The sequence below is a fragment of the Anabas testudineus genome, chromosome 11 (assembly GCF_900324465.2).
Source record: "Anabas testudineus chromosome 11, fAnaTes1.2, whole genome shotgun sequence".
Lineage (NCBI taxonomy): Eukaryota > Metazoa > Chordata > Actinopteri > Anabantiformes > Anabantidae > Anabas > Anabas testudineus.
In genome coordinates, this window is record NC_046620.1 from 18,870,759 (window position 1) to 18,884,431 (window position 13,673).

The 13,673-nt window shown below is 39.2% G+C and overlaps 1 protein-coding gene across 5 annotated transcripts in view; it reads left to right on the forward strand.

Annotated features, from left to right (window-relative positions):
* Positions 1–13,673, forward strand: part of ptprua (protein tyrosine phosphatase receptor type Ua) — a 170,570-nt gene that overhangs the window by 139,670 nt on the left and 17,227 nt on the right. For 3 of the 5 annotated variants that reach the window (XM_026349674.1, XM_026349672.1, XM_026349671.1), the window contains 5 exons: positions 958–1,030; positions 1,745–1,821; positions 4,416–4,433; positions 7,350–7,386; positions 12,096–12,193. In XM_026349674.1, the coding sequence (XP_026205459.1) occupies positions 958–1,030; positions 1,745–1,821; positions 4,416–4,433; positions 7,350–7,386; positions 12,096–12,193 (303 nt within the window). The remainder of the gene's footprint in view (positions 1–957; positions 1,031–1,744; positions 1,822–4,415; positions 4,434–7,349; positions 7,387–12,095; positions 12,194–13,673) is intronic. The other 2 variants (XM_026349673.1, XM_026349675.1) reach the window with 1 other exon arrangement.

Genomic DNA, 13,673 nt, shown 5'->3' on the forward strand with positions numbered 1-13,673 from the left:
TGCTCACCAGTGACCGATGCTCGTCGTTATTTTGTGAGATTAATAAATTCTATTTCTAGAATATATATATTATTATTATTATAGTTCAATAAAAAGTTTGTGTATTGAGTATATTAAACTTAGCCGATAAAATAATACAGAGCAAGCATAATAAGGTAAAGCTCCATAAAGGTGAACACAATGTTGTGTCTCCAAAAAATAGTGTGCTGGACAAAAGCTTGTTTGTTAGGAAAGATTAGATCAGGCATTACCTGTGATCCAGTGTCAGATCTAAGCCCCTGCTTAGCTAACTTAACCAGGAACTCAGGTGGCCCCAACTTGCTCACTAACACCACCCCACCCCACCACCTCGCCCATCGGAGAATGATTGGCAGTGTGCCTGCGTATGACATTCTGGATGTGCCTCTCGATACAGCAGGAAGATCAAGTTGGGACCTAAAATGTAACAGAATATGACATAAGTCAACTCAGGCACATCCAAGCTCATATTTGTTTTTTTTCCTCCACCCACTCTTCCTTTCCTTATCGTATTGATTTAGATTCAGTGACTCATCTCGCTGCACCAGCAGATTTACTAGATGGGCATCATAAACAGCTGTCACAAATTTAGCAGTTTAACATTAACATGAGGTATTATGGAGCAGTGGCTTCCTCAAGCAGCAGGCCTCACACTGTGTGTAGAACAAGAATGACTGCAGCGGGCCGCTTCTCCTCAAGGCCGCAGCCATCTCTCAGCGCAGGATGTCAACTCAGCCTCAGTCTCTACCCTCTGTGTTGTGGCAGATGTCTGCAGATCACTTGGCAAGATGCTATAATAGTGAAGTTACTCCGACAGCCTTAGGGTGACACTCTGGAGCCCATTAGCAAAGTCATTTCCATTATGAGTTGATGCATTAAAGACACATTGGCATTGTATTTGTTTAATGTCTTTCTTTAAAATATAAATTGACTTGGCAGAGTTTCTTTGATGGCTGGGATGTCACCAAGAAGAAGGACAAGACCAAAGGAAGACACGATAGTTTGCTCAGCCGTAAGTATTTGTGTATATAGCCTAATGGGTTGCTTAGCAAATTATAAGACAGAAATACAGATGATGCTATTACTTGATTTTGTCCGAGTCTGTCTTTTATTGCAACTAAACATTAGTAGTGGTTTGTATTTACACTGTAAATTAGATTACCTTTTAACAACACAGCTTCCTGTACTGTGTCAGACAAACCAAACCCATAATTACCTTTATTACCGGTGGAACAGTTTTAATTTTAAAAAAAGTTACTGTGTAATTAAGGTTTTATTAATTACAACTGATCATTTTTTTGAAATGTTATGTTGTGATGATCTTAATGTCAGTGTTTGTCCAGAGTCACTGTGAAACACCATCAGAAATACTGTCTGCACAGTCATGGTACAAATTCTAGACTAGCACAATTCATAAAGATGTGATGGTAGCTATTGCAGAATAGCTTAATGGATAAACCCAGTGTATTAGACCACTGCACTTTTTTGGCCATCATTTCAGTCAGTCAAGGGCATTATAGCTTTTTTTTCTGTCGTGCATTGACAACAGCGACCTTCACCAGAGCCTCTGGCGAGTGTAGGACTTTCTTTACCCTGGGATTTACATCTCTGTCTAGATAAAGGCCAACCTAGCTCCTATGAACTGAAGGGGCCTCTAATTAGCACACAACATCTCCTACTCACAACATCTTTCTTAAAACCTGTAAAACATTTTTGTGCATTTCAGATGATCGCCATCGAGTCAAACTCCACTCTCTGCTCGCTGACCCCAGTTCTGATTATGTCAATGCCAACTATATAGACGTAAGTCTCCTGTTCTTTCTGCTTCCTACTCCATCTCAGAGAGGATACTATAGTTGTCTTTTTTTTTTTTTTTTTAGTTGTGGTTGATCCAGTCTTTGAGCACATGCTGTCTGAGGCTGTGTTACCTCTCTCTGTTACTCACAGTGAACGGCCATTTTGTAACCACACCCACAAGGTGACATTATGTCTATGTATGTTTGTACATGCAGGCTTTAAGGTGACATTTTATTTCAGCAACCCCAGAGTCAATCAAATAACTTCATAGTGATCCTTTCTTGTAGTTTTAGACATTTTGATCTCACCTACAGTTTAGCTCGAGTGAGCATCTCAAGGAGCCTCTTCGGTCCCAGTGGTTCATGCTCCTGCCAGATCCTATCTTGGAAACTTTGCATTAGTTGGACCAACTCTATCTAAAGGACAGTTACTTCATCTTAGTTAGAGGCCAGTCTGTGAGCTCTGCTGCTCGCTTATAATGGGGGGGTCACTTGACGGTGACTGTGAAATGCTCTTAACAGTCTTTCCTCAACAGCCTCAACAATTTTTGATGTAGCCTACTGAAGTATTCATCTGAGTGTTTAACGTGAGCTGTTATGGTCCCTGAGTACTGAATAACATCCTTTGTTTCTGCTATTGTTTGCTGAACAAAAGGAAATGTAAAGTGGACAGTAGTGAATGCCTCAGCGTATGTGGGTGGCATCGGTTAAAGCGAAACGTCAAAGCTCACAGCGTTGTGCGTGGCCACTTTATCCCCTTTAGTGCTCCGTGAGGGCTCCATTAGGACAAATGCTCCAAGAACCTTTGTGTCATTAACTGAGCTGTCTACAGCACTGGCTGCATGTCATGCCAAGACCCCTAGCTCCCAACACTGCAGCACAATGATTCCAAATGATTCACTGATGAGACCAAGGTTGAAATAAATGGAACAGTGCTTTTTTAAAAGGTTAAATTAAAAAGTTCTATCTGCCTTTCCTTTCGTTCACATGCAGGTGTACATGGTATAGTTTTTCTTTTGCGTCGCAAAATAAGACATGACATTTTTGGCTCAAATCTTTCAATGTTCTTTTTGTTGTTGTCTATTGCTGACAGAGAATGACACCATCCCCACCAAGTTGTAAAGGATTTTGCCTTTGCTATTCTAAACGCCCACTACCAGGTAGTCTTTTCTTGCTCTGGTGCTCAGGAAGTAATGCCTGTTACTCTCATGTTGGAAGCAACAGTAATTTGTTTGGGAGAAGATAAAATGGGAATAAGGATGGGACATAATGGCTGCCATGGCTGAGCAGGCAAATCCAAATGCTTAATTTCTTTCAATGTCAGACAAATTCAGCTTTAGCTTAATGCTCAATATACTGTGTGCATCTTTGTCTGTCTTTATGACCTGGTTTATTCACCTTAAAGTACCCCTTAAAAAGAATTCTCTACTACTACTTTGGTAGGTAGTTTTAACATGCTGCCTATCAGTAATATTAACATTTTATTCATTGTTCATTTCTCACACGTCTTGGAACGGTGCAATACCATCACACAGCAAGGTGCAGACCAGTGCAGGTCTCAAGGCAAATCCATCTATTAAAATATGTTGTATAACTCTTCTCCAGTGCACTCTTTATTGACCAATTATTCAGCAGTCTTGTCTTCATTAAAACATAAAATTAAGAGAACTGTTTAGTTGCAGGATATTTCATTGAAACAAATCACCCAATTTAGACCATTTGCTTCTATACTGAGAGTCATTTAGGATTTTTAAAGTTTGCATTTTAAATCCAAGAAGGTTAAATGAGGAATTACATTTGGAACCATTTCTGCAGTATGTATTTGTTGTTCATTAACAGGATTGTTATAGAGATATTTGAAGACCTTAGTCCTCTGTTAGATACATATGTCCAGATGTAGAAGGACCTCCTTGATGTACTAAAAATGTATTATATGAAATATTTAAAAAGATTTAAATATATTGTAGGTTGAAATGATACTTGTAATTGGTGCTCAAGCCTTTTTCCCCTCTAATAAGTTAAAATAAGAAAAGTGTCTTTATTGAAAATACATTTTGAGAGTTGGCAAACTGTGGTAAAAAAATATAGCAGAATTGCACAACTAAAGTGCATGGTTAAGTCTAGACAAAGATTGTTATGGTTATGGTTAAAAATGATGATAAACTTCACGTACAAAGCTGGTTTCATGCTAAATGGCCATATGCTACCTCAAAGGTCAGTCCCTACTTTCTGCTGGTCTGCATAAAGTAGAAGCAGAACTACTTCCTGCACTGGCTTTGAAAGTTGTCATTGAACATAAATTAGAAGGTGTGAAATCATTTAAGACAGATGTAATTCCAAGACATAGTGGGCTGGTTAACTGCTGCAGAACACCTTAAAGATATCATTCACCTTGAACAGTTAATACATTACAGGCCTTTATCAATTTGCAATTTGAGATATCTGCATATTATTCTCTCCACAGGTCCACAGAGCAAGCTGCTCTCTAACCATTCACTACCCTCTTTTCCTGCTCTTTAATCACAATAACAAGCTCTTGTTTCCTCCCCTACCTTCCGTCTTCTATCTCTCTGTTTCTCGCCCCCCAACCTTTTGGCATAGATTCGGATAAACAGGGAAGTAAGTACCTTGCTTCTCTTCTCTTTCCATTTCCTCTCCCTTTTCATGCTGCCCCCTCTCACTGTCCCTGCCAGCCCTCCATGGCTTCGTTCCAACAGCAGATCATCCTTCCTTTTTTTATTCTGAGCTGCTTTTCCACCTTTAGCTATCACTTTTTTCCATTTCCCCCCCCCAAAACTGACTGCAGCAGTTTCTGTCCTTTCTTATCCATAGTCAGATACTCTCCTGGGGTTCTTGCCTTAACATCAGGCAGTTCTAAAAAAAGACTGGTAGTAAGCCACAGAGGAGAGAAGATGATGGTCAATCTAGTATATAATCATGACAAAGCAAGCATTGTAAATACTGTATATTCACTGAGCATGAAAACATTTACTAAACACAGCATGTCCCAGTGTAGAAATGATTATAGCTATAGCTTACAAGTGTTATGTCAATATCAGACTTGGTTTTGGCAGGTCTACAGGAGATACAACAGTGTCAGGTTCTATATTTATCAAGCATCTCACAGAAGAATAGTCATCTTGTCACACTATAAAGTAATACATTGAAAAATTACTTAAATTATTATTAAGTTTATCTAACTTACTGTTTTGAGTTGACCTAACAGTTTGAATAGACTTAACTGAACTAAGTTCAACTTACTAGTTCAACTTACTAAACTCATATCAAGTGTTACCCGATTTTTTTTTTTTTCAGTGTGACACAGTTTTTACTCTTGTAGAGCTGTGTTATATACAGCAAAGACCCATTTCCACCATAATGTCTCATATGCTTTACCCCCAAAGCTTTGGGGGGATTTTCATTTTCACAGCATGGTCAAAGCCCCAGAAAGACTGAAAAACATATCCCACTTTTGGGCTCTTCTATCCCCATTCAGTTTGCAGCAGGTAGTAAAAATACCAGGTGGAAATAAATCAATCAATCAGCCACACTAATCAGCAGTGATTAAAGCTGCAGTATTGCCGCATGACGAAGGGTAGAACTACAGGGCTGGAACTAAATTTGGACCCTGTTTCCTCTGTTGGAAATGCAAGTAGAGGAAATAGGTTTTTCCAACGGATCCTGGGTCTTAATATTAGATGGTCCCACACAGCTCATACACACCTGTTCATGGGCACTGTTAAGATGGTTTGAAATTGGCAGCTCAAAGTTGCTTTACAGTCCACAAAAGATAGACAATGCATGGAAGCTGCGCGTTGATTTACCTGTCTACCGTGAGAAAATATGTTAACAGTGCACCATTGAAACAAAAACACTTGTAAAAAATTTCTGTAAAAAATTCCAAAAAGTCTTAAAATAACAAACCAGCTTTATCTGGTATATTCAGTAATTGCTCTACACTAAATTACTCCACAGAAAATAATTTCTTTTTCCAATTTTTGGCAACAAGGAAATGAAAAAGTGATAATTAGAATGGTTTGGAATCAAAACTGTAATGGAGGGTATTTTTTTTATACTCTAAATCTGTTGTTAGATATATTTTTAGCCTTTACTTGTATTCAAGTACAGTTTTCTCTAGAACAACATGCCTATGTAAAAGCACTAGGTTTTGCCAGTCACTGTCATTCCCAAAGGTAGAAGCCTTAGAATACCCTCCAGTACTCTCAGGGAGGATGGTTTTTAATCACTTAAAATTTCAGCAAGATCCCTATAGGTGATTCTGAGATGCATGTTAAATATGAGACTAAGATCAGCCACAGGTTGTAGATAGTGATCCAAATTTGCCAAGAAAAACTTAACTGAAAGTTGTTTTTGTCTTTGGATAGACTTGCTAAGCTCTCTACACTTTAAATGACTCTGCATGTTTTATTTTTTTTCCTCTCCAATCCATTGTGAATTCATATTGCTTGATATTTTTCTGCCTGTCTGCTGTCGGAATATGCGGTTGTCAAGGTGACAGACAGGAAACTGGTCGGCTCAGGGAAACTCAGCACCAGAGGCTTATGGGAATGAGGGGTGCTGCACTCTTTCATATGGATGGCCATCCATCTCAACCTCCCTCTGTGGCATGACAGTTACAGAATGTAATTTGTGTGGCTGCCTGGGTGAATAGTGCATATGTGCATATTACTGTAGTTTGTGTCTATGTGTGGGTGTTGGGTGTGGGGGAGACAATAGCCCAGTACTGTACCCTGCAATTTGTAGTGCACAAATGTTTACTGTATCACTTTACCTATAAGTGTTGAGGGGGCACACTAATCTTAATTCTAGGGATCATCAGGCTTGCCTGCTTTGCATTCAGCACTCAGGGTTTGTCTAGTGAAGGGCCAGCATGCCACTAATAGCCTTCCAGACTGTGCACACTGTATCATAACTGCACTAATGCCAAGCTGAGCAGAAAGGAGACAGCCAGATCAGTCAGTGTCACTCAGGTAGAATTACTCCCAGAGCTGAAGATCCCTCACTTGTCAATCTACCTTTGATCAGCGGCCCTGTCTGCATGCAAAGCACAGCACTCCAGGCCGCCTTTGAAATGCAGCTCCCTCACTCTGCATGTAATGACCTGACTCAGAGACAGACAGAGAAAAAGTTGAATTAATGTCGTTTTTTTTGCATTTAAATTCAAGTGCGAATCTTCGGAGCCTAAACAGTCCTGAGAATTTAGTCTGTCAAAGATGCTAATGTAGTTTAAGCAGCGCCGCCAAGCCGATACCATTGCGCATAGTCGTTTTTACGGCCACTGAAATATCTTCAGTCGAAAGCAAAGCAGAAATTTAGCAGAGCGCCAACATCAAATCTGCTCTGAGATGAATAAGCCATGACTGAAGCTGAAAATGGAGGAAGGGGATGGATGGGAGGGTAAAATGAGAGTTACTCTAAGTTTCACTTCATCATCTGCTCTTGTAATTATTAACTTCCTGCCATTTTCTTTTTTATCTTGTCTCCACCATCTTTCTTACTTTCTCTGTCACACAGGGTTACCAGCGATCAAACCACTTCATCGCCACTCAAGGTGAGTGTGAAGTACCCAGCGGCAGTGTTTGACTGCTAATATTTATGTTTGTGGCATTCTTTACACAGCAGCCCTGCTGACAATAATTCACTGAATTATTAACCTGTAAACAACAAAGAGCCTGTGTTGCATCATGTTCACATCTGGATTTCTACGATGAAGCTTCACGTTCTACCGCCTGTGAGAAACATTCGCATAACAATCGACTGTAACTGTCAGTCAATCTGCACTGTAACACCACTGCCTGCCGCAGTCTGTGAAGTTCTGCTTTTGTGTCTCTCCACCTCGCCATCTGCATGTGTGGTGCATCATCTCTCTGATGTCAGTTTGATACACTGTACAGGCTGCAGTCCCCAAGAGGCACACACACACACAAAAACCAGAGACAGACAGACAGAGAGAGAGACAGACAGATTGAAGGAGAGAACAAGACTGAGGAAGATAGAGCAAGACATTCTCTTTATTCTCTACCAGCTCTGATCCTATTTATTCAGTGAATATGTTTTTCACTTCATAATCCCCCTCTGATTTCTTTCCATCTTTCATTTGGTCTCAGTTCTACCACTTCACAAAAGTAACCTCAAAACGTTTCTCTCTCTCTCACATTTTGCTCACAAAGCCTTTCTGCAGACAAGGGTGCAGGCAGAGGTGGAGAGAGTGCCACAGCATGCCATTCAAGCAGAAGTACTAGGCGAAATTTGACATAAAGTGGAACCGAAGTTACAGATTTAAAGAGATTAAAGTATTAAATTAACTTTCTTTGAAAAAAAAATATTTTAGATTTAAAATCAAACAGAAGCATCAGTAATTTTGTTGTGCTACATATCCGGAATAAATGTTTCTGTGTAATGAGGTTCTGTTATTAAATAGAATATACATATACAAATAATCACGTAAAATATAAAAATCAAACAATAAAAAAATAGAAATACATAACTTGTACTGTACTAAATCTTCTGCTGCTGCTGCTGCTGCTCAGTTTACATGCTGCTGTGTAACACAGCCTGCGTAGGCACAGTGTAACCCAGTACTTGGGTCAGCACCAAATGTAGGTGAGTCCTAATACAACACTTTAAACACTTTATTCAAGGACTTGGAAGTTCTTAAATAACGTGTATAAAGCGTTTTCAAAAACTGAGTGACTGTGCAACTAGGGTACTAAAGAGGGTAGTAGTTTCAAGTTTCCATAGCTGAAATGGGAGAGACTTAATGCGAGAACACGAAGCAGCTAAAGCTTCATGGCTTCCCCACTTATGCTGAAGTGGCAAAGAAAAAAGCTCATATTAAACCAATTCCAAAATGTAGCTTTCTTAGACATCACACTAGACCCACTGACGATTGAAGAACCAACGTAACTGCTGTTGTATGCACATTATTTTTTGTCAAAAAAAAAAAGCCAAATTAAATTGACAATTTAATGTAGTAAAACAATAAGGCGTGTGGAATAGTTGAATTGTTTTTATAGGCAGTTCATTTTGCTTATATTATATCACCAAGTGCCTTGCGTGACTATCAGTGTTTACTCAGGATCCCTCAGCCACCTGGCTGTGAAGTGTGTGACGTCGATGAGCTGTCAAATTGAGGCCTTCAAGAACCAATTCTTATTTTTAAGGCCAAACTGGGGTCATGACAAAAAATGAAAAATATTTCATATTGTTCTGTCAGAGCACCTGCAGTGAAGAATAAGTCAGCAGCTGCTGGCTAACACTAACAAATCATTTTTATTATTTCAAGTGAGATATATATTGATCGTTTAGGTTTACAGATGACAGGCTTTCAGATATTTTGAAGTTTGATATGCATTAAAGCTGCTAACCTAAACTAATGGTTAAAAATATGTCATAAAACCTATACCAAACTGCAGTCTGTTATAGATACCGCAATAAGTGCAGTTGATTTCTTCTTACTGTACCTACACACACATACAGACACCATGCATAAATTGCATCATTAAAGCTGTCACTTGTCCCTCACAGTCCGCATATGGCGAAAAAAACTGCATGCATATACAGACATGAGCCCTGGGTGGTCAGCCACCAGGCAGCAGGTTCAGGTTGATTTGTTGTATCTTACGTTAGTCTTAAGGCAGCTGTGCTTCTGCAGCAGGCAGCAGGTGCTCTGGGCTAACTCTCTATTATGTCCGGAGATGAGGGAGAGCGAGGAGGCGGTTGACGGGGAGGCAGATGCGGTGAGAAATGCCAAGCGCACTTTGAAAGCCTGAGTCCAAAGCAGAAACATGTTGTGTTATGCATACAGATTCACCCAGGTGCTGGGATCACACATCATTCGTGTCTCAACTGACTGCCATGTCCCCCTGGCAATGCATTAGTGGGCTTCTCCTGCTGCTGGAAATATTAACATCTCATATCACTAATACACAGAGAAAGCTGCTCAGTGATTGCTAACAGAAGAGTGAGATGTGAATAACCTTGTGAAGAGGAGGAAAACAGTGGTTTAAGTAGCTGCCTACGTGTGTGAATTAAAGTGTACACAGGCAGGCATCAGCTAACCTTGGGTCAGCTACAGTAAAGACCAGTATCTGGCTATTATGAAAGGCGAAGGCATTGTCAGGCTCTGTAAGTAAGGTTGTTTATCCCCAGTTGTAATTCTCAACCTTCATAGTTTTTTCCTTGTTCGCATTGGGGTAAATTCATACATTTTGATTATTCATCTTGTTATAATAAGAGGAGGTACAAGCAGCATAAAACAAAACATAAAACATATACCTCATTGTGTGTTTATGTGCTATTGGACTATGTATTACCATTGTAATTGTATTTCTACCATGTGCAGGATTGTTTTAAAAATCCAATCCAGTGTTCTTTCTATCCCCGTGGATTACAACAGCGCTCCATATGCTGAATGTCGTGTAGATGTTTCTCTTACTCTCAAACCTCCACTGGCTAAGTGTTTATCACATTACCAGCTGACTTTAAAGGGTAACGCCGTGAGCTACACAGAAGGCAGAGGTGTGCAGCATGTTAGCAGAGCAGTGCATCCATGTAGGTGGCTTTCAGGTGCAGCTCAGGCGTAGGTCACCTGTGTTTTGCAAGCTTTCAATTTCTACTTCGGAAACGCAGAAACGTGTGCTCTACATGTGCAGATATGAGCACTGGGTGTGTAGACACAGCATAAAGCTGTTGTTCTGTTTTTTATCCTGAATACAGATAGAGGTGGGGAGTGTAACAAAAGAACATGTGACTGAATTTGTCATGCAGGCTAATTTGGAACACAGCATGTATTGTATTTTGGTCTTTTTGTGGTAGAATAGGATAGATAGAATACCACTTATGGTCTTCTGGACCTGGAGTGCTTCTACTTATGGTCTACAAAGTTGTATACAGTGCATATATGAAGTTAACATAATAATATATATAAGATAAATTCAGAAGATAATAGCTTAGTAAATATAGCAATAAATTTATCAAGAGGAACACCTGAGCTCAAAGTTTGATTTAGTTTAGCTTTTTAAATAAATTCTTTCTTTGTTAATAATGTTATCATATTATTAAATACCTACCAAAAACCAAATACCAAATACATACTGTAGTGAGTAAAATTGTAATAGTTAAATGATGTACTTCATGTTTATCTGGCAAATATAGAAATATTCCAATGTAACAGGTGATTACCACATGTAAAAAGTTGGTAAATACAGGAACTACCACTGAAATATATAAAAACCTCCACTATTACCGATCAACTTAATACCTGGTAATACCATGGTAAACATTTGTCATGGAAATAAATAAATGTATTATAAATATGGATAAGAGCACCGTAATACCATGGAATCTGACAAGACGTCATTCTACAGTACAGTTAGAGCTTATATTGTATATTGTCAAAACATCTATAAGAACATATACTGTGCAGTATTTACTGTACCATGACCAGAAAAAACCTGTTCCTGCAGTGTTGTTACAAGATAAGTATAAGGTACATAATTAAATAAGCCTTTAATAAATGGGTGTAGCCATGAACAAAAGCTATGTAAGAAAAGATAATTTATTGGAAAGAGCTACCTTAATTTCTAGATAGTAATTAATTAAACCTGGGCTGTTACCAACATAAAGGCCACTACAACTGTGACTTATTTGAGTTGATGCATGATAGTGGAGGTTTCTCTTAGTATTTCAACTGTAGTTGCTTAGTAATTAGGGGACTGTAAAAGGACGGGTTTCCGAGTCATGTAGGTTAGTTGCAGGAGAGAAGAAAATATTGCTATTAAACAAAGTAGGTAGGCGGAAATTAATAGATATCTAATTCACCTAAAAGCGCGTAGTGTATTTGGCAGAGGAGGCCGTATGAAAGAGGACCTTGTGATATTATCAACACCACAGCGTAATGAAATCAATGAAAGTGTCATCTTCCCCAGGGGGTTGTGATTTGTGTCAGGCACCGGTGCCTGGGAAAGGCAATACAGGAGGCTGTTTGCACAATGGCTGAGGATTTGTGGGTGTATTGAAATGACATTCCTCTGTAGTATTAGGAGAACACAGAATGGGCAATAGATTATGAATGACACATTGTTACTCTATTCCCTGGCATGGATTATACAGCACCTCTACATTGTTGGTTATTGCTGCTAGTTTCTCTGACTTATGGTTCAACTTTCCTCCTCTCTTTCGCTTCCTCCACCTTCTCTCCTCACTTTTTTTCTCCCACTTTTCCACCCATACTTCTGTTGTGTATCTCCTCCTCCGCAGGCCCCAAGCAGGAGATGATCTACGATTTCTGGAGGATGGTTTGGCAAGAGAACTGCTTCAGTATTGTCATGATCAACAAGCTGGTGGAAGTGGGCAGGGTAGGTTTCTCTTCCCTTTGTCTGGTGACCTCTGCAGCCGCCAGTGAAGATTGATGGAAGGAATGTGTTTTTAAAGCTCTTTTTTCATTTACTGTATATCAGAAGAGCTGCTGTGTGTTGTGGGAGGAAATGGTTGCTGCTGTCTGATCATGACCGATGACCTTTTGCTTTGGTGGCTGTGCTCAGGTCAAAGCTTTGATGTATATAAAGGTCCATGGATGAACATAGTAGCCTTTGTACTAGCAACTTCTCTTTCTACTTTTGAATACAGTTGGCTACAGTATTCACTGAGTATGACAGACATGTTAAGCACTAGTCAGACTGTAATAAAATGTGATTAGTGGCATAAAGTTAAATGGGAACGCTTAATTAATGAATTCTTAGTAGTAATTTGTAATATTTGCATTTCACATTTAGTGGCGTTTGTGTTTATTATTGTGTTTATTTACAATTAGCAGATTATTGCCAGTCATTCTAACCTTGCTTATGCTTGGCTTGCCAAGCTAACATCAGTTTTGTTAGTTAGTTAGGCGAGCTACACAACATTTTGGCCTACACATGGCAGTTACTGGTTGCGCAACAACTAATCAGTACATAACAACTAGTTGTGTTTTGCAAAGTGTTGCAAAACAGGTGATGCATAAATCACCTAATTAAAATCATGAGCACTTACCTTCTAACTAGACTAAGCTTGATCTTACGAACAGCTGCTTCAACCAGCTCCTGGAGGAAGTAAGAAGATTAAGAATATTCTGTTCTCTTCTACATTGATTTTGAAGCTTTATGGAACACAATGCTAAATTGCTGTAGTAACCCTTAACTAGAGTTCTAGAGCTAAAAGTGTATTTTTTTTTAGCTGTTTTTATTGTAAAAATACCAAATTCACAAACACCCAAATAATGTCTCATTTAAAATAGAAAGTATAAATATGTCCTGTATAATTAAGAGCAGCCTTTTAGCATTCCATCCTTTCACACAGCGGTGCAATTATTGTCCCCCACAGGCTACTACCATATATTCTTTGTCAGGCAAGTACACAGTCTTTTAGAGGCAGAATTCAAGAAGACTATGTAGGTTGAATCAGAAAATGTGTCTGCAGCCCGAAGCAATGAAAATGTCGACACCACACAGCCAGCAGTACAAGAAAAACACTTAATCAACAGAAACACACAACAGCCATTCTTTTCAAAACTTCGCAGTGAAGTGTTTCAGGGTCTGGGTGGTTCTAGATGGAGGAAATAATGACTTTAAGTTCTATTTTCAAGAGTGGGAAATGCCCTTAGAAGTGTCATCAGAACATGTCTTATCTTGGTATCAACAAGTGTTATGTGTCTGATGTGATGGTGGAGATGATTGGAGCAACTGTATAAAGTCCAAATTCTTAGCAAAGGCCACAGCAGGATTAGAGCGTTGCAATTTGTCTGCTTGTTGAAATCTCTGTGCCGTATATCGTGTGAGCGTTTGTTGTCTGCTGTTGAGA